The sequence below is a fragment of the Poecilia formosa genome, unplaced genomic scaffold, assembly GCF_000485575.1.
Source record: "Poecilia formosa unplaced genomic scaffold, Poecilia_formosa-5.1.2 Scaffold728, whole genome shotgun sequence".
Lineage (NCBI taxonomy): Eukaryota > Metazoa > Chordata > Actinopteri > Cyprinodontiformes > Poeciliidae > Poecilia > Poecilia formosa.
Window position 1 is genome coordinate 139,368 of NW_006800667.1, and position 21,431 is coordinate 160,798.

Consider the following 21,431-nt stretch of genomic DNA (forward strand, 5'->3'; position numbering starts at 1 on the left):
AAAAGACTTGAACACTTTCAGCTGGTCCGAAACGCTCCAGTAAAACTTGACGTCACTCCTGTTTCACCGTCTTTGCTCTGGTTGGCTGTAGTTTTAAAATCCAGATGTTAACTTTCCAGGATGTTCAAGCTTTTTACTGTTTTACTGAAATGTTAAACTACAGAAGCCAAAATCTACCTGAAGTCCCAAGATTATGAGCCAGATAGAAAACTCCTTCCTAGACTCCAACTTTAGTTGTACTGTCTTCAGAGTCTAGAAGCTTTATTAAAACATAATTTTCTTTAAAAAAAATTAAAATTACAGTTTCTATATTTTCACGCATTTTGCAATTTCATCAGTGCAAAGTGCTACATCAACAACACTTATTGAATTAATATCAGAGGAGATGTAGCTTAATAGCTTAAAGCATGGAGTCACATGATGCTCTTGGCTTGTATTGCTTGTATACCATAAACATAAACCATACCAACTTTATTTATAAAGCACTTTAAAATAACCACAGCTGATACAAAGTGCTGTACATTAAAACACAATAAAACAATTAAAATAAATAAAAATAAAACTCTTACAGTTTAAAAAACAAACATACAATTTAGATCCCGCTGGAGCTGAAAGCCAAGTAAAATAGATGGGTTTTAAGACAAGCTTTAAAAGTGGACAGTGAAGGGCCTCTCTGACCTGCAGTGGCAAGTCGTTCCCTAACTTAGGGCCCATGACGGAGAAAGCCCTGTCCCCTCTGAGCTTCCTTCTGGATCTCGGTACCTCCAAGAGCAGCTGATCTGCGGACCAATAGGCTATGTAGGGGTGAAGAAGCTCAGAGAGGTAAGCTGGGGCAAGATTATGCAGTGATTTAAAAACAAACATAAGAATTTTAAAATTGAATCCTAAAATATACAGGCAGTCAGTATGAGCTAGCCTGGCTTCTTACCACAAAAATGAGCAAGTCCCACTAGTTTTTTCCACTTGTACTTTTAAGAAGTTTAAGTTGGGTGTAATTTCTTTCCAAAAATCAGGTTAAAACATCAATATCAAATGACATGCACCAAAAAAACAACGTTAGCTAGTCATTAGCAACGGCTAAAAGTAGTAACTTCTTTTTCTAATTCAATAATAACATGGTACTGTATACTTTGCAAGTTTATTTATCCATGCACACATTCACAAATACTTAAGGTCATTTTAGAGAGACCAGCTAACCTTACAGTCATGTTTTTGCACTGTGGGAAGATACTGGAGTACCCTGAGAGAACTCATACATACACAAGGAAAACTAGCAATTTCTATGCATAAACACGTGCAATAGTCTCTTTAATAAATTAATTAAAAAGTACTTATTGTGGCAAAACAAAAAACTTTTTTTCTCTCCCAAAACCCTTTTATGGAAATTACATTAATTAGCAAATGATCAAATATATATATATGTCATATATATGTCATATAGTCAAGAGAGATTTATTTATTTATGTACTTAAATAAAGCAATTTTAAAAAATTTCACCTTAATGGACGTTTAAGTTTACACCGATTTTCAAGCATTATTGAGGAACGTTTTCTCTAAAACACACCTATGCACACACTGTTACACCAAAACCCCCCAGTGTACGCATATTCACACAAACAGCCCACACGTCTCACTGAGTCACAGCTGGGTATAAATACTCAAAGCTGTGTAATTATGGTTCCTCTTAAATTCAGAAGCCGGGGGGGTTCTCTTCTCTCTCTGCGGTTCAGACCAGAGGAACCGCCCTGCCGGTTCGCCATCCAGGCAGGATTTTTTCTTTCAAGGAGAGAAATGTGAGAAACAAGGATACAAACCAAGAGCAGAAGTGGGATCATGATGGGTAGGACAGAGCAATATGGCTGCAACATAAAATCTCATATTTTCCCTAAAAAAGAAATAAAAAAATGACTGAAGATATTTTCGAAATGTGAATTTTATTTAAATCATTCCTTCTGTGAGTTGAACGTCAGAGAATTAGGGCGAGGCTACGAAAATGTTTCTATAATTACAAAAATATAGCCACAATATTAGCAGATAAAAGATGCAATCATACAAAAACAATGTCTTAAAATTATGAAAAAAAGTCATTTAAATGAGAAAAAAAATTGGATTATTTTTGTGTTGGAGTTCTCAAATTACTAACATAATGCTACCTAGCAGCTAGCTACAACTAAACATGTTAGCAAGCTTTTCTTATCTGTCCTTGAAAGGTAAGCACCAAAAAACGCTAGCTAGCCGTTAGCTACAACTAAACATCTTAGCAAGCTTTTCTTATCTGTCCTTGAAAGGTAAGCACCAAAAAAACAACGCTATCTAGCAGCTAGCTACAATTAAACATCTTAGCAAGCTTTTCTTATCTGTCCTTGAAAGGTAAGCACCAAAAAACAACGCTAGCTAGCCGTTAGCTACAACTAAACATCTTAGCAAGCTTTTCTTATCTGCCCTTGAAAAGTAAGCAACAAAACATAATGCTAGCTAGCCATTAGCAACAACTAAACATCTTAGAAAGCTTCTCATCTGCCCTCAGAAGTTAAGCAACAAAAAACTGTTCTAGCTAGCCCGTAGTAAAAACTAAACAGGCCTAAATGTAGCAAACTGAGATGGATGGATAGACAGAGACCAATGAATGGACATACTGTTCGTCTGAAACGTGCTAAAGCACGTCAACTACCGCATGACCCTCTACCCTCTAGATACGTTTTTCTTATCTGTCTTCAACCTATCTGACGCACTGCAACTTGGTTTTGACAAAGATCTTTAAGTTAAGAAATCAAAAGCCAACATGTGTTACTAATCCCAAAGAAATAATATCCCGTGGCTCCAGACCGGATTTGTCAACAAGCATATCTGAGAAAAGTGAGGAGACAGTTGAAGCAGGATAAAGTTGAGCATTGTTGCTAGTGAAGCAGATAGATTGGGATGCTGATACGTTTGGTCCTCTTTAGATCATTGGCCTACAGATTAACACACAGAAACCTTTCTGAGTGAGGAAATACTTTTTGTCTTGCCAGACAAAAAGTATTTTTCCTAAATCGCCCACACAGCTGTAAAAAAAATGAGCTTTCACGGGAAAATACACAGGAAAGAGAAGAGTGAAGCGTTTCAGTCTGCAAACTAAAGTGCAGACACAACGATGGGGTGTTTTCTCTAAACACAGGCTGCAAAACTTCAAGAAAGGGTCACCAGGAGACAGTCTGGGTTTTCTGCTTACAATGGAAAACCAAACGGCGCAGACAAAAATAAAGGATTGTCCTTGTGGAGAAATCACTCTGGGAAGTTCAACATATCCCTTTCAAATGTCTTTAAACCTTTTAAAACCTAAAGTAAAGTTTAATGATCCTGTTAGATCCTGAAAGAAACGCTCCCAAATAAGAGAAAGACAAAATTCAAGCACTGCAGCGTATGGCTGAAATGACTAATTGGATAAATTGTCAACTAATTTAGTGATTGATTAATCAACAACTGAAGTATGCAAACTCTAAAAAAGCCATTTTCTGAAAGAACAAAGCTATCAGTATTAGATAAAAACTGTACAAAAATATTTACATTTTGCATTTAAGATAAAACAAAACCCTTTGACTGTAAATATGTAACATCCAGAATTCCTCAAGTGGCAGTTTTAGCTTCAAACTCTGTAAAACATTTACTATTAAGCACCTTTTGCTATCTAATTATTAATTGGTAATCTAAAAATCAATCAAAAGATCAGACTGCACTGATGTTAAGTCAAGCAGAAACAGTTAAACTTTCCACATGTTGGTGTTAGAAGTATTTTTTAGCTGCAGATGCATCCTTTCCCACAAATGATCAAATATTCACGATAAAATGTTGATTTTCTTATTTTAAAAAGTTTTAAATCTTTTAATGTCTTAAAATATTTAAATATTTCTAATATTAGAAAAATCAGCAGAATGTACCAAATTTTAACTGATAGAATAATCAGCAAGTAAAAATAATTAGCTGCAGAGATACTGTTGATCTAAGCTCAAAAACTTGAGTCAGTCTCTGCATGGTGATGAGAGTCGATGTCTTTGTCAAGACGGTCATTTTGAAGTGGATTCTACAAATGCAATTTACCAGTTAAAAACGGGGCGTGGCTGTTTGAAGCGAGTTAATTTTAACTTTAATCTCCAGTAAATCTCATTGACTCAGAACCTACAGGCAGAGGGTGTAGTTACCGGGCTGTACCACTAGAGGGCAGCCACAACCCAATGTGTCGCCGAGCCTGAACCCGACAACACGTCTTATTTTCACAGCAACAGTAAACAGAAAAGTGAAAGTGTAAGGTGAAATATTGCAACATGGTGACATAACAGCGTTCATCTGTGACCTTTTTTTATTTTTATTTTTTTTAAAGTCAGAACTAAAATTGAATGGAAAACAGCAGCTGGAGGTCAGAGAGGTCACACCTGCTGGGGGCTTTAAGGGGCACGAAAGGAGGAGGGGAGAAAGGTGGTACACACAAACCAGGAATAAGTTACGCAGTCTGACAATCTTAAAGCTCTCAAACATCCAAAATTAATCTCCACTGTGTCCAATAAGAGGGAAACCCTTTGTCATCCCGCTCCAGAAAACAATAAACAAATAAGCTTTTTGTTACACGCGTAGCAAATAAAATGAACTCATGACACAAGGGAACATCGGATACACAAGTCAGTGTGTGAAAACCCAGAAAATGCCAGATCGAAAGTGGGAAGGAGAAAACAAGGAGGCGGGAATGTTGGCTGAAGTTTGGATCACAAGAACGGGAATATTTACTGGACAGAGTGGGTCTAAACAGATAGAAGACGATAAGGAGGGTGCATGTGGACAGACTTGTGAGCAAAGATAGAAAACAATCATAAATATAAACGATAAACTTTTCTTCAAACCTCTTTGTAAAAAACTAACACAAAATGCTTTATTATTGTGAAGTGAAAGAAAAAAGTCAAATAGTTTTTTTGTGTCTCAATTCCAGTTTGCATGCTAGACTAGACAGAAAGCAGTTTCTAATGCTTCCCACATATTTAATTTGGGTTTAGGTCTGAACTTTGACTAGGCCAATCTAACAGGCAAGTATGTTTTAATATTCCACTGTAGCTTTGGCTGAATATTTTTTTGTCGCATTCTCGATTGTCGCGTGTTCAGCTTCATCCATCTTCCACTTAACTCCCAGCTAGTCTGGTGAGAGCATGATGCTGCCACTACCATGTTTTACTGTGGTGTTTCCTCTACATACAGCAATTTGTTAGAATTTCTTTTAACACTTTTTCTTCTTTTTCCCATAAAAACCAGATCTGTTCATTGTAAAATTGACGTTTTCACACCTCACCTGGGGGTCAGCTCAGTTTGCTTGCACTGGATTTTATTTAGGGGTATCACAGGAAAGCAGGATGTGTAAGTAATTTTGAAACCAAGACTTTTGTTTTAAAATTATGGGATGACTGTGTTGTAAACTCCTAATAAAATAGGAGCTTGAAGTTGACAAATTGGTCCAGACTTTATAAAAGCGCTGTAACTATAATTACACATTCTCTGTTGCTTTTTCCAATAACTTTGGTGCAATTAATACAAACAGAGACAAAGGAAAAAATAATTTGAAGTACCTTTCTATCAAATCAAAGGAGAAAATCTAACATTTCTCAGTGAGTTTCGATCTGAGACAGATATATACTGGCACAGAGAGCTCACATCATGTTATCCAGCCCACTAAGTGGAGAGATGGTGTTCCACTTTAACATGATTAGCAGGGAGTGGCTCCTCTCCTCGAGCACATTCTTTATGTTCAGGTCTGCACTGAGGCAGCCAGAGATCAAGTCAATAAAGACCTTTTACAAAGCCTCCATGCATCTGCTCTCCAACTTATTCAAGATAATTACAGAAAAAAGGCAACAAAAGCAGCAAATTCACTCCAAAAGGCAACACAGCTCTCATGGGAACCCAGACTGCTTGAATGTTAGCATGTTTTGGAAAAAATTACAAGTCTGACTCTCATTTCACAGCTGGTTTTCCACAAGAGTAAAAAACAAGAGTTGGGTGTCTGATTATCACAGCTTTAATCTGGAAATCTGAATTCAGAATGTTTTCTTTTTCTTTTCATGCTCAAGAACGAATCAAAACAAATCTGTTCCAGCTAGGGAGGCAAACAAACAATCAACTTATGATTAATTATCCATAACTGGCTTATTAGATTAAAATTAGTTCCAGAATCGATTGACTCTGGAACAGCTGCCATCCAGCAGAGGGCGCCACTGGTCATCCTTGAGCAGAATCATTTGATACAGAAACAAAGATGGCGGCCGCTTAAGTAAGTAAGTAAAATTTATTCGTATAGTACCCATCTCAGATTCTCCGAGAATATAGAAATTGACATAAAGGGTAGGAATCAAGTTAAAATCCTGTCGGTTAAGCAATGTAGTTTGGTCGCCATCCAGCAGAGGGCGCTGCTAGTCATCCTTAATCTGAGTCGTTTACAGAAACAAAGATGGCAGCCATGCAGGAAAGAGAAACGGGATGCAAGATGAACTTCTATTTTGAAATATTAACACTTGAAAAGCTCCTTGAATTTCACATTAACAGCTAATTCTAGGAATTGATTAAATATATTGGTTTGCTTCTCTTTTTAAATTCAGCATATTATGAAACATTTAACACTTTGTTATGGACAGATGGTCAAACCTGACAAAGCTCAAATTTTTAAGAAAATGGACGATTACCAATTAATCACTAGTCGATGCATAAGATCAACCAACTTTAGGTTAACTCATTAAATCGACAACTTTCATCCCAAGTTCCAGCCAAAACTGCAAAATAAAAAGCTGCTGATGCTTTCCAGGTGAACCATGCTGCCTGCACCAGGAGGCCACGGCAGAGTCCGGAGAGGAAGAGCCAGCCAGAGGGCTCTGCAGAGCAGATACATCTGTGTCGGGATGCGTGCACGCCATCTGAACAACATCAGGACCGATGACGACATCTGGAAGAGAGCTAGCGCTGCTCTCCCTGCACTGTACCTCCTCCTCCTCCTCCTCTGTGCTGACCACAACCGCTGGGAGCAATCAGAGCGTCACGTCTGAGCTCCGCTGCATTAGGAGACCCCACCCCTCTTCTTTTTCTCGTTTCCTTCTCTTTCTTTAGAGAACCACCAGGCTCCAGCAGGCCAGTTTCACAGGGTTGCCAGATCTGACTTACAGTTTCCAGCCCAAGAACAACGTAAAACAAAAACCAGACCAAATCCCAACCTCTAATGAAATTCATGTTGATGGCGCCAAATATTTTTTGGTTGTCCTTTATTATGTTCTGACCAGAACCAGGTAGCATTGGGACTGCAAAGGATTTTACTCTTTTAACACATGAGCCACATTTCCATTACAAATGTGAACAAAGCTTTGTTGCTATATTTTTCTAGAGATCTCAAAATCAATTAACTTATAGGTTAAGTGCAAGAACAGGGCATTTTAGTAAACATTTTGTGCTTTTCTGCCACACTATTTTGAAATAATTTTCCTCTGAATCACTCCCAAAAAACCGCAAAACGTTGTGAAAAGCAGCCTAAATTTTAACAGCCTTCTCAAAACTTGCTTTTTTTAGCCACATGTTTTCAAAAGCAGTCCAATCATGCAGAAACTCACCCAATCTGGCAACACGGCCGTTAGACCCTCTTTCCCTCTCTCCACCCCCCTTGCCTGGGGAAAAATGCCACCTCGCCCCCCTCTACACAGGCCCACGTGTTTATATTTAGCTCAGCTCTGCTTCTGTGTAATTAGCATGAAAATTATAACTTTGGGGACCTTGAGGTGACGTCATGCTTCATTCTGGGCCGCATCGAGCTTACATCTCGGCCCCTAAAGCAGGCGGCGGTGCGGCATCTGGGGCACGGCGGAGCCGAAGCCAAGCCGGATCGGGAAGCTCAAGAGAGCACAGAGGTTTAAAAAGATAGAAAGAACAAAAAAAATAAAAATTGGCAGAGCTTGAGTGTTTATTACAGCCAAACTGGAGAGATGGTCTGCTCACCGCCTCCATCTGCCCTGGAGTTTCCATTTGAGGTCATCTGGTTTTTACATTCCTGCCATGCACCACTGCTCACCCAACGCTGAGGAAGTCCCCCTTTGCTCTGTTGGTGCAGGATCGTACAGTCCACAAATCCTCAAAGTGGAAGATGTGTGCAGAGGAACCATTTAGGGAGCTGTTGGCGGCTGCTACATCCGAGCCTCATGGGATGAATTCAGTGGATTATGTTGGGTTAAGAGTCTTCTAGTAAATCTCACGCAATTAGGAAGAAAGAAAGAGATTTTTAAATATCCCGGGTACAAAATGAAGCAAATGTATCCCATGATGCTCAAAAATAGCCCAAAATTGCACCAGAATTTTAAAAGACGCACAATAATTGTTGGAAAAATGCCAAGAAAATAAAAAGATAATAGAAATAGTTTTACACTGGTTGGTGTTGGCACCTTTCTAATTTTTCTCCAGATTCTGGGAGCTTATTTTACGATAAAATCACACTTTACTTCTATGTTTTTCTTTATTTATTTTTTTAAATTTTAATTTATCTGTTTATTTTTTATAATAATAATAAAAATATAATGTTAATATAATGGTCAAACATAGTGTTATTACAATAAATTGTGACAATAAGAACTATTTATTACTTATTTTGTAAGTAAATATATTCAAAGCTTCACAAATATAAATATTGCTCCTTTAAATTATTCCTATTTGTCATCTGCTTGTTATAACACATAAAGAAATGTTATTTGTGTCACTAAGCTGAACTGCATTTAATCATATATTCCAATTTATTGATAATCTCATTGAACAGAAAATAGAAAAACTAACAATCCCAACAATATGGACAGTTATGGACTTCATGGAGATAACAATATATTATAAGAAAGTTATCATGAAATATATACAAATATATGCAAGTTTAACTTTTTAATTTACTAAAATAAATGACATTTCTGGTGCTATTCTCATTTATTGAGACACATCTGTCTCAGCTTTTCCTTCACTTCAGGATGAACTTTCCCGTTTTTTTTTTTTTTTCTGATTGTAATCTAAATTCTCTCCAGCCTGAAGCGAGGCTGATACCACGGCATATTTTGAATACAGGAGGATCTCATTATCTGCTCCTTCCTGTTGACACACTACAGACGGCGGCACCCGGCTCAGGCCGGTCTCCAGAGGACGGCGGATGCTGGTGTCCTTGGTTTTTCTGGCTGATCCCGCCCTCTTCTCTGTGTGCTTACAGGGACGATAAGATCCAAACGCCCAGCCTGTGATGAAGATGAGGGTTTAGCCTCTGATGCTTCGTATTAACGTTTCTGTGAGCTCACCCTGCAGATACAAGCAGGGTTGCAAGATCTGACAAATAAAAAGTGACTTTTTATTAGTCGCCATCGCAGTCATGAACTATAAAGTGACATCAGGTGAGGCTGAGGCAGCAGTCACTTAAATTCAATGTTTTTGGCCAATTTTGAGAAAAATCTGCAGTAAAAATCAGAAAAAAATGTTGATTTTGTTTGAATTTTGCGGACTTGTGAAAAACTGGAGGGACTCAGGCCACAGAAAACGCTCAGGCGGGCTAGATTTGGCCCCCGAGCCTCGAGTTTGACACACGTCCTACTACCTCCTGTCATGTGTTTCGTCTTTTCGTCCAGCAGTAACATACGCTTGTTGATGACATGACTCCTCTGATGAGGAAAAAGTGTTTGAGTTTTTTTTTACGAAATTGAAGATTTCCATTGAGCAAATTTAATAGAATATGCAAAATTATTCAGTCAATGGAAAAGCAACTATTGAAACTTGAATTTTTTTGTGGCGACATATCCTTTTAAATCATGATGTGACCTTGGGACACTTTATTAACCAATGACTAATAACTGATGATGTGATTATGTGGCAGAAAAGCACAAAACCTAATAAAATTCCCTGTTCTTGCGCTTATCTTAGTAATTTATTCCAAAATCACTGGAATCTGTTGAACTAGTTTGAAATAATTTTCCTCAGAAACTTCTCTAAAAATGTTTTAAACACACCCAAAGCTTTTTCCAAGCCAAACGTGTTCAAAATCAGCACAACTGGGCAACACTGGACACAAGCTGACCTTTCACAAGATCAGACCCTCATCCTCAAACGGAGAGGGGTCTCTCTGTTTTAATGACAGATAAAGGGTGGTGACACAAGAGGCCCAGCCTCACATATGGTTCCACTCGGTTTTGGAGATGAAAGCCAAGCTGGCATTGCTCAGAGGGAGTGCACAAGCTGCAGAAACATACTGTACTTTTAGGTTTTTGCAGCCCTATCAATGGAGGAAGTGAGGTAGAGGAATCACACAGAGAAAAACCTTTTATGGCACAAATAAAACCAGGGTGACAGCTCAGGGGGAAACAGCGCGCTCGGACATAACGTTCCGGCGAAACTGGAAAAATGAAAGCAACAACAGGAGAGTATCCTTAAGCAGATGACCAAAGAAGGTAACAAAGAGGGGGTCTGAGCAGAAAGCAATCACTCAAAGACAGGAGGGGGGATAAAGGGAAAATCTGAAGCTTTGAAGAAGTCAGCTGCCATAAAAAAAGAAAAACTTCCCTCTTTAACAGCGCAGCGATGCAGATAAAGCAGCAATAAGGAGGAAGAAGCAGATATGAGCGAGAACACGGCTCTGTCAGTGTGTAGAGTTGCCGCATTTGAGTGTGTGCGGCGCGCCTCGCTCTGCTGCCGTTTCTGAGGGTTTGTTTTCAATCCAAGCAGATCCAAAAAACCCACAGAATCTGCCTACTGAGCAATTAAGACACATTAACTACTGCAGAACCACTCAGAGTCGAGGCAGGTTTAAAGATTTATTCTGACACAAAGTGAAACACGATGCTGTAAGTTTCAAATTGACATGAATTTATAGAAACAACATGAAATCTTGCCAGGTAGTAACTTTTCAGCAAGATATCGGAGCGTGTTTTAAGTAAATAATTCCTAAATACTGATGAAAAGGTGCTTCTTTCATTGGCAGATTGTTTTCCAATCAGCACCTTTTCATCTATATTAAAGATTTATTGACCTAAAACAAACTTCTGCATCTTGCTGAAAAGTTACTTGTAAGTTAGTTTTGTCTTATTTCAACTATACGAAGATGTTTGCACGAGAAACTAGACCAAAAATACGTGGCAAGATTCTGTGCTTTTGCAGTGAAGACGGTGCATTTAACTCACATGTCATGTCCAACTTCTCTCATCCTCCAGACGCGACATGATCAAAATGACCTGGTTTCTACCAGCAATGTTTAAATTTAAAGTCAAGCGTATGAAAGCACACTTTCATTCCAGACTGTCACTATTTATTAAACAAAACAAAGCCAAAATGGTGGAAAGAAACTAAGTCCAGCTTCCCGCAAAATCTGGTTGGAAGAATCACAGACGCTGCTAATCGAAGCGGATTATTGACTGATTAACAGTTTTCTGTTCTGGATACATCCTGGTGACGGCTTAAAACGGACTCAGTTTGCACAAAGTTACATCTGAGTGAAGCACAAAACTGCTGGAGAGATAAGACCAAAGAAAACTGGAGAAATTTTAAAAAAAGAAAACACTGCAAAAGCATTTATGATCGAGATTTTAGTTCAAATATCTTAGTACGCTTGGAATAAGACAAAACTATCATGAAAGTAGCTTTTCAGCTTGTTTTGATGAAATAATTCCTCAATATTGATGTAAAAATAATTACTAGCTCAGCTGGCAGATTATTTCACTTATAAAGAGGAAGTTTTCTCATATTATGAGTGAAATAATAAGCAATATGTAATTTTTTTTATCAATATTAAGGAATTATTATAAAACAAGTTTTGAAATCTTGCTGAAAAGTTACTTGCAAGTTAGTTTTTATTTTATTTCAAGTGTGCTAAGATATTTGCACTAGCAACTTGACCAAAAATACTTAATATTTTGTGTTTTTGCAGTGCATGAGCACAAACACCTCATACCAACAGCTAAATAAAGGGGTGGACTGATGATGATGAGGGTTTATTTTTCCAGCTCAGAAACTCTTTGAGTTAGAGTCGACCATAAAGTTCAAGTTAGATTCAAATATTTTAAGATCTTGGATTACCTGTACTAAAACAGAGTGTGCTATTTTTTCCACCATTAGAGATTACAAACAGAAAAATAAAAATAAAAAATCAAGGATCCTTCAGTTTTTCTTTGAATTGCTTCAGAAACTGCTGGTCCGACTTTAGGATTGTTGCTTTGAACATGAAAGTGCAAAGTTAAGTGTGAAATCATTTGAACTTCTTTCATTCAACTGAAGCTTTAAAAGCATGAAGGTGGGCAGCATCAAACAACTCAAACTGAAAGGTCTGCACAGTTAAAAAAAAAATAAAAAAAATAGGAGCAACATTTTTGCACATCAGGTCATACCACGTTAAACACATGACCAGCGTTATCCTTTGAGAAAATCTGAGTAAGCATGTAAACAGAGGCCGCGTTGTTCTGGAGCAGCAGGCATCAGGAAAAACCGCAGCTCTCCGTCTCCTCCCAGCATCCTCGGCTCCTCATTAGCCTCCCCGATAATCTCTGTCCCGTGGTTTCGCCTCCCTGTCAAAACAACCTCCTCCATCCCTCTGCGGCTGCTGGCAAACAGAAGGACGGACTGTCCCTGAAGCCGACGGTGAACTCTGCAGCTCCGCCGTTGTGAAAGCGGGGATGGAGGTCAGAGCGTCGGGTCCGTGACCCTGACGAAACGTTGCTGCGTGTGACCTCCTGTTTGTAGTTCATCACATCGCGAGCGGAGCTGTGATGGATGGAGGCTGGCCGGCTGCCACTTACAGTACAAACAAGCCCAGAGCATCCTTTGTGATGCAGAGAAAGCAAACAACATCCTATGGTTAATAAGGCAAAAATTCTTCTCTTTGTTGGAGTTTTCAAATGTAGAGAGGTTGTTTCAGGGACAAACATTCAAACTAAAACAATCTTTTAATGCTTTTTAATCAATTTAGTTTGTTCATTTAGCTTAACTCAACTTTGATTTGAACTAGTTTCTACTAAATGATTACAATTTAAAGAAACTATGCCTTTGAAACACAGTGAGAGAAAAATTCCCATGATAGCATTTAAAGGAGAAGAATCATAACTTTTCCAGGCAGATGGTGCCATTTTATAGCACAATCGTGTAACTATTTTAACTCCAGTTGTTAAAAAAAAGCTATATAATATATGACTTAAAAGAAATGGTCCTTTGTAATATGATGCCTTAAAATTGGGCTTCTGTCGCTTTAAAAACTCCTTTTTCTGAAACGCTGCTTTCAGGAAGTCATCACAACATCGTTCCTCTATTAATTTCAATACTTGTGTCTGAAATACAATTTACCTCTTGATTTTTCTAAACATTGTTAGCCGAAAATTTCATTTATAATTCATTAAGAAACAGCTCGTTTTAATATTAAACGGACTGTAAACACTCAAAGTTCTTGCTCTATGTGTGTAAATAAACACAGTAAATGTCTTAAAACAACATTATAGTAACAGCAGAAATGTAATATTAACAGGATTAGCTCAGATTCAGCCTTTATGTTTTGTATTTTTGTGTTTATATCAAGAATTTTGGGTTTAGTTTAGCTAAAAGTGTGAATACTTTCACGAGGCAGAGTAAGGCAGGAGTCATGGAGGCCAGTTTTGTGCATAACTTGTATCTGTTTAGAGACAGGCTGCTAGACGTTTCCCAGAGTTCATGTTCACGAGTAAAAATCGCAGCGCAAGAGATCATGTTACACAGTGAAGCAACATGCTGAGTTGTGACATCTAAAACTAATCTGATCACTTTTTTATTATGTTTTCCTATTACTTCTTTGAAAACGTTTTATCACATCCGTCCCTCAGTCTAAGATCTTTAAGTGAGTCATTGAGCAAAGACTGAAAGGACGACATGCTTCCCACTTGTTTGTGCTCACCTTTTATTCCTTCACTGTGAAGGAAGTGAAGGAAGTGGCCTCATTGTCTTCTGATGACTCATCGTGATTCTCTTTATTTAATTTTCCTGTTTTCCTCCTCACTCCACCTCTCTCTTTCTCTTTTTGCATTCCAGAATAATCCACGCTTTTTATTTACAAGAGTTTTCTGCATGCGCTGCTGCAGAATCAGGTTAGAAACATGCATTTATCGCATCAATTTAAAGACAAATCAATGTAGGTAAAACAATAAGCAGGGTCAGATCGTCTGAATGCAAATGAGGCAAATAACAGCCCAGTTTGACCTCTGTGACCCCCGACGCCCACGGTGACAAGAGTCCCCTCCTGCCTCCTTAGCTGCTTCACTGGAGGCCAAGTGTGCGACAAGTGGGGGATGTAGGGGCGTCCTAACCTTTGAACTTTGACTCTGATTCAAGCCGTGCGTGGCTACCTTAAAGCCAATCCAGCAAACAGTCTGCATTTTTGAACAAGACCGAACTTGCGCTCTGAGATTTCTATACGCAGGGAATCCATGAATTGTACATAATCCTCATATTTTCCACAAGCGGAGACACTCCCAGGGTTCTGCAGCAACAGAGGAGGCACTAATGCATGCTAGGACCATCAACAGGCGCAATCTGATCAGCTCCAATGTGTTTCTGAGAGAGGCTTTTGTTCCACGACGTAACCTTCACAGCGCCTGCCAGCGAGACGCCACATGGAAATCACCAGGATGTCAGGGAGCAAAAAGAAACAATGATCAAAAACAAACAGAAACTCATCACTGCAAGATGACAACCGGTTCGTTCCTGGACACTTTAGAATGGAAATACAGAAAATCACAGTGGATGGATGAATGGATTAAAGACTAGATGAGGGATGCATAAATAAATAAATGAATGAATAAATAAATAAATGGATAGATAGATGGATGGATGGATGGATGGATGGATGGATGGATGGATGAATGGATTAAAGACTAGATGAGGGATAAATGGATGGATAGATGGATGGATGGATGGATGGATGGATGGATGGATGGATGGATGGATGGATAAACAGACGATAAAACTGTTTTATCCTAAACACATTTTCAGAAATTCAGGTTCGTTGTGTGGAAAACAGTTTTACATACCAGATCCGGAAAACACTCCAAACTCCACACTTTTCTGGATGGTTCTGCTAAGCACCACTTACAGATTAATTTTACATCACTTCTTTTTTATTTCAGGTCTCTTTCCGAGTAAACGGACCGACTGAGGAGAATCAATAAAGAGCCATTAGCTAGACAAACAGCGCCTGCTCAGAGCCGCGCTGCAGCAGCTGCTCTCCTCTTCCCACAGTAAACAAGGTCAGTGACGACTGATGTCCTTCGCCCACCTATATTCTGGCAGCCCCGTGTTTGTACAGCATCAAGGACTTCCTCGTGTAAACACACGGCGAGAAGGCCAAACAGTAAAACTCTCCACAGAGACGATTTTCACTCAGATTTTCATCCATGTGTGTGTAATTTTCCCTGCACCTGCATCAAGGTCACAAGGTCTACATGCAGCTCCAACCCCGAGTGAACTTCCCAGAGTTTGTGTTTTAAGCCCCCCACATAGAGCAAGTTGGTATTTGTGGCCGAGTCTGATTGGTGCTGCAGCTCAACAGTGGAAAAATGAAACTGAAACATGGGATTTAAAGCTACAGTGTTTAACTTTTTTTAAAAAAAATATGATTTTTACATATTTTTTAAAACTATCACCATGTCGTAACAGCACAATATGAGACAGATAATCAGATTGTATCCACCTTTTCCCTGAGCTATTACTGTTATCTGAAGAAATGCAGATAGCCAATCAGGGCCAGGAGGTGGGGCTTAGCGCCGCCAATCAACTATGTGAACCCACAGCTAAATGTGCAACCACCAATTAACAAAGAAGAAGAAGAAGAAAACTTCACATCCAGGTGTTTTAAATGCGACACTCAGTTCATATAGCAATCATGGTCAAATTGGAAAATAATTAATTAATATTTTTGCCCACTCCTACTTAGAAGTTAGATTCATTTTTACTGTATTTTCTTCATCCATGTTTATCAGGATCTGCAAACTTCTCAAACAAGATTCCACACTTTTCCATTCTTTTTCCAGGCTGTGCGGGAATCTCCGAAGACAGAAAGAACCGATTCCAGCCCAGCTGATTCATCTGCAGTATGAAGTCTGCAGTGCAACGATCAGATAGAGGAGACGCTCAGTGCTCAGCAGACCCCATAAATCTTTGGAAGATTAGAGACCGAAACTGTTAGCGCATCAACAGCAACAGTGTAGCACAGGATCAGAAGCTGATTTAATGATTTAAACATCTGCTGGATCAGCTCGAAGCAAAACGTTCATAAAAACAGCCTCGTGTTTCCCATCATCGAAGCGCTGAGGCGGCACGTGACACAATGCAGCACTGGACATCAGATGCACTGCTCACCCTGCCCTCTGCCTCTATTGATTCCCTCATGAAGCACAGCACTGCTACATTAGAGCCGGACCAGTAACAACGTTATGCAGGTCCCACTGGACACCATCAGAACAGCTCTAGTCGTCTCGCTTCCTCCACAGGTTTGGAGGAAGAGCCAACACCCTAAAGCCCGACTCACTTCGTAACAAACATGGGAAGATTCTTGTGTTGTTCTGCATCTAACCTGATTTGTTCCACTTTATCCACAGTATTGTCGGAAAAAGTATGCATCTTCTAAGAGATATCCTGCTTTTTTTGCAGCTTAAAGTCACACGTCAATTGTTTTTAAATCCATTCAAGAATCTTCATTTTTTGTGTTTTTTTTAGCCATTCAGAGGTGAGTCATTGTCCCTCTGTATGACTTCAGCTTAAAATCTCAGTTTTCATTACAAACATGTGCAAAACTTTGTTGATATTCCACTAATGTTGAAAAAACACAATTTCAAAACTGCGGTGCTTCCATCAAATAAGAAACGCAATTAATATCACACGTGAAAAAGTTTTTAAGTCATGAAAAAAACCTGCTAGGCCATCATCCTCCTACCATTTCCTGTTGTCCTCTTTGTCTTTTCCACCAGCAGTAACATCCAATTGTTGATAGCATGACTTGGGTGATGCAAAAGAAACATTTTGCAAAATACACTTGAATAAAACCAAAATCAAAATTGGTGTGTTTCCATTACGCTAGTTTATTTTTGTGATTCCAGTTTTTGCACATTCAAATATGCATTCAAACCACCCCAGCGTTCATTTCAACCAAACCGAGTTTCCGGTTTTTAGGCAGACCAGAGTTTGGTTTTTGGTTGTTCAATTGCGCATTCACACTTCCACAAACAAACCAGACTTTCTAAGCAAACGAACTACAGTTATTATTCGTTAAAATACCACAAATGGGACAGAAAACTGCAATCGTTGCTCCCCTACTTTGAAAGAAAGCTTGAAAACTTCTTCCTAATTGACAACGACAGCTTCTGTTTCCTACAAAGCATTTCATCTTTACCCAACAGGCAAAGTTGAGCAGATGAAAGTGAATCTGGTGCGTTTGAACGAACAGCTCAATCAAAGCGCCCACAGTGGGTTCAATTAAAGCGTGACCACAGAGGAGGAAGTGTTGGTCTTCGCTGGAGGGGACAAACTTTGCAACAACAGATAAAAAGGAGGTGACTGACGAACACAGAAAGCAAAACAGACAGAATCCTAATTACAGCAAAACTGTGCAAACACACAGGCAGGGAGTGGTAAACATAACCTCTTTTACCCGGTCAAACGCACAAACAAACAGCTGAACGGACTCAGACAGCAGACGACACAAAGGAAATAATCTCCGCATCTGCCTCGCACATTCACTTTATTCTAGAGAGAATATATAAGCACCAGCAGGCCGGGACAGCGAACCACATGGCTGCTTCAACAAGCACATCAAAGCCCAGGCTGACATGTTGGCTCATAGCTTCACTATGACACATAAACTGATCACTCCTGAAACTCTCTCTAGTAAAGTTTTTTTTTTCTTTGAGAAATAAATACTTTAAGTTAATATTTCATAAAGATGCACCAATTAGTTGGACACTCAAAATGTTAATGTGTCGTTTTAATCCGGTGAGGAAAATGAAGCATTTGGTAAGTGCATATTTTACTGTGCTGTTACAGTAAGTGGTGCTTTCTGCACATCTTACAATAAAAAAAGATGCAAAAGACAGTTTAGGGGTGCCAGGTACAAATTATGATGCAAAAAATGTAGAGAATCCAGCTAATAAAGAAGATAGTTCAGTATTGACTGATTCAGCTAATCATGGATTTTTCTGTGGAATGTAACACCAAATTATTTGCAGGAAATATAACTAGTTGCAGATTTTTCATACAGCATATTTAAATATTTTAAAGGAAACTGAAATATCCTGGCACAATGCTATTGGTTGTAGCCCTAAAAGCGGAAGTAACTACTCTAGATGTTAGCTTCTGACGGTTAAAATGGTTTGCGCTGTGCCTATTAATGCATATTTCTGTATATTTGGTGTTTTAACTATTAAAACAGGTAGTTATGAGTGTTGTTTCAGTAAAACAAACATTGAAGATCATCACTGCTCTATTTTCCCTCACAAATTAAAGCATCAAACTGGGACTTACCACCAAATTTAACTCAATTTCAGTTGCTAACATTTTCTGCTTTCCTATGTATTTTAGTCAATGTTGCCCTCTCTTAATATTTGGTATAGGTCAAAACAAAAAACTCAGTTTTGAACTTACATATTTGCTTAGCCAAATTCAGTTTAAAAAAGATAGTTAATAGTAAAGCCTCTTAGGAAATATTGTGAAATATCGTCCGTTGTCGATATCGTTATCGAGGTAAATTTAGTGATATCGCCCATCCCTAATGTTATGTAATGTTAAAAACCGAAAACCAGAGATCGACGCCTGCAGCATCCCAGTTCGGGACGTCCCGCCTGCCTCCTAAGGCAGAGACAAAAGGCTGACCCAAACCGGGTGGAAAACCTCTGGACCAGTTCTCAACACAACAGCGGATCGAAAACTGCAGAAAAACTCTGTTCAAACACATGGTTTCTGTGCAGCCTGTCGATGAGCGTGTGTACACAGCGGCTGAGTAAACTGGAGTTAGTTAAGCCTCTTAGGAAATCACGCTCTCTGACCAAACCACGGCGCCGCGCTCCGCCGTGTCCAAACCAAAACCAGCAGCAGGACGGAACCAGAAGCGGGTACTTACGTTGTTCTCTGAGAAGGGTGGTATTCCAACAAGGCAGAAAGCAACTCCATTCATTGGACGGCAGAAAGTGTTGTTGCTGCAACGAGGAGACGCAGTTTTGTTGCAGCGCAAGCGGCAAGAGAGGCAGCTCGGGGAGCTGAAACTGAACAATGCCCCGCTCAGACCCAAACTTATATGTTCAACACTTTTCCAGCTTCCTTCCTCCTGAAAGGGGGGAGAAAAAAAATTCCCAACTCTGTTCCCGTTGTTTTCGGGACGTCCACTGCGCTGCCCTGCCTCCCCCTCCTCCTCCTCTTCTTCTTCTTCTCTTTCCGCCAGACCGCATCAGTTGTGCATTTCTAAATCCCTGCCTGGAAAACGGCAGCGGCGGCCTCGGGACGCAGGAAGCGACGAGAGGAGGCCTTCAAAGTAAAGTCATGGAAAGGAGTTTGTCTAAAGTTCAAGAAAAAGGGCGGAAATAAATGTTTATACTAAGATGAAAAGTGTAAAAAAACAAAAAAAACAATAATGAAGTCACTTCTGGTAATCTTGCTTCATCTGTAGTATTTATAGACTTGAGAATGGATTGTCTTCAAAAAACAGGATTCACACGGGAGAGGCAACATTTCTAAGAACTGAATTTGAAAGGCTTTTATAGCAATTATTCTCCGGAAACGCCATTTTCTAGCAGCGGTTCCCTTGACGCCTGTGGACAGAAACCAAACGGCATGAGGGTGCGTTGAATAAATCAGTGCGCTCCGCCCTGCAGAGCTGCAGCGTGCGGGCTCCCTCTGGCTGCACCAAAACCCGAGTGAAAGGAGCTGCTGGGATTAAATTGCTTGTGCAGTATTTCTGTTCCTGCATTCTTTTCGCTCTATATGTTGCAAAAAAATGCTCTATTGTTATTATTTATAGCATCAGATCAAAGCAAAACTCCTCAAGACAAATGACCAACTCTCAATGTGCAAAATTAACATAAATATTGTTGGTAGTAGTAAAAACAGTTGAGTAATTTTTTTTCATTACGTTATCATTTAAAAAGATTTTTTTTAAATAATTTCACAAAACTAGTCTTAATTATAATATTTTATTATATAATAATAGATTTATTTCTGTGTTGTTTATCCTGATGATTAGGTTTGAAAATTTTTATTTTTCTATTATTTGAAAATCTTGTGAAATCTTGAAAAGAGTTCAAAACTCAGGTAGTGATTGGGTGTGGCCAGTTCTGCTTAAAAACATTTTTCCATTTAAATTCCTCTAAATTTAAAGCATTGTATATTCTATTATTCATAAATAGTTATTCTAAATGCAATTTAAACAAAAATTTCAGTTCAAGACTCAGCAACTCAGAGTTTACACAGAAATGCTTTTTAATCTATGATCAATGTTTTGCAAAATTAACTATTAATTAGTCAGACAAAGCTGGTCTTTTATAAATTGTTTAAAGGTAAAGTCCCAATGTTGTAATATAACAACTTCTCTATTTCGAGCAAAAATGTTGTTCTCATAAATGTTGAATTTTCTTCTGTTTATTTTTTGTTTTGTTTTGTTTTTTTTTACCCAGATTTAGAGATTAAACCCTTTTGGATTGAAAATTTACACATGGTTTCCCCCACAGTAACAAAATACCGTAACTTGAGAAACCTTGACTGAAAAAAAATCTTGATACAAAAAGAAGTAAAGTAAGTAAAATGTATATCCAAATTTTATGGGAGTCTATAATATGTGTACATATGTGACTATGTGCAACTCTTGTACAAAATACAGAATAGTTAATACTATATTTACTATTACATTTTCAAAAAACTGTGCAAAAACAAAGAAAAATGTTCAAGGCTGAACTTTCTTTTCACATTTTTCTATATCCGAGTTAAAATTAGCTAAAAACACACATTTATCTAATTATTCTACCATTTAACTAATACAAATAACTTTAGTAACCTTCTCTCAGTTAGTGTCAGACTTAGAATTGAATGTTAAATGTCTTTTTGCACCAAGCAGCTGCTTAGTTTGCTTATGCTTTGGGCCAGCTCTGTTTAAATATCCTGCTTTATTAAGAAACATGTTGTGTATAATAATAACTTTAATAAAATGTGATTATCTTTAAAAGATTAGAAAACATCCTCATAATCCCATAATGCTTTTTCTGCAGCTGCTCTAAAATCCCACAAACTCTGTTTAAATTAAGTCCTCAAAAGAACCAATATTTCAGTTAAATTTTAATTTTCAAATAAATCAGAGAGACTAATCTTCTCACACTGATCGGCCTCATAACTCAAGATATATTACAAAAGAAACCGCATGGTTGTGAAATTGGGCGTATCAG

At 38.6% G+C, this 21,431-nt stretch overlaps 1 protein-coding gene across 2 annotated transcripts in view; it reads right to left on the reverse strand.

The window, feature by feature from the left end:
* The window catches only part of arhgap23a (Rho GTPase activating protein 23a), a 79,345-nt gene that overhangs the window by 43,559 nt on the left and 14,355 nt on the right, over positions 1-21,431 (reverse strand). The window contains exon 1 of one of the 2 annotated variants that reach the window (XM_016666462.1): positions 19,124-19,422. The exons of the other annotated variant lie outside the window; for it this stretch is intronic. Within the exon in view, the coding sequence (XP_016521948.1) occupies positions 19,124-19,177 (54 nt within the window). The 5' untranslated portion in view covers positions 19,178-19,422. Of the gene's footprint in view, positions 1-19,123; positions 19,423-21,431 lie in introns of those variants that run through there. 2 annotated transcript variants of the gene reach the window in all.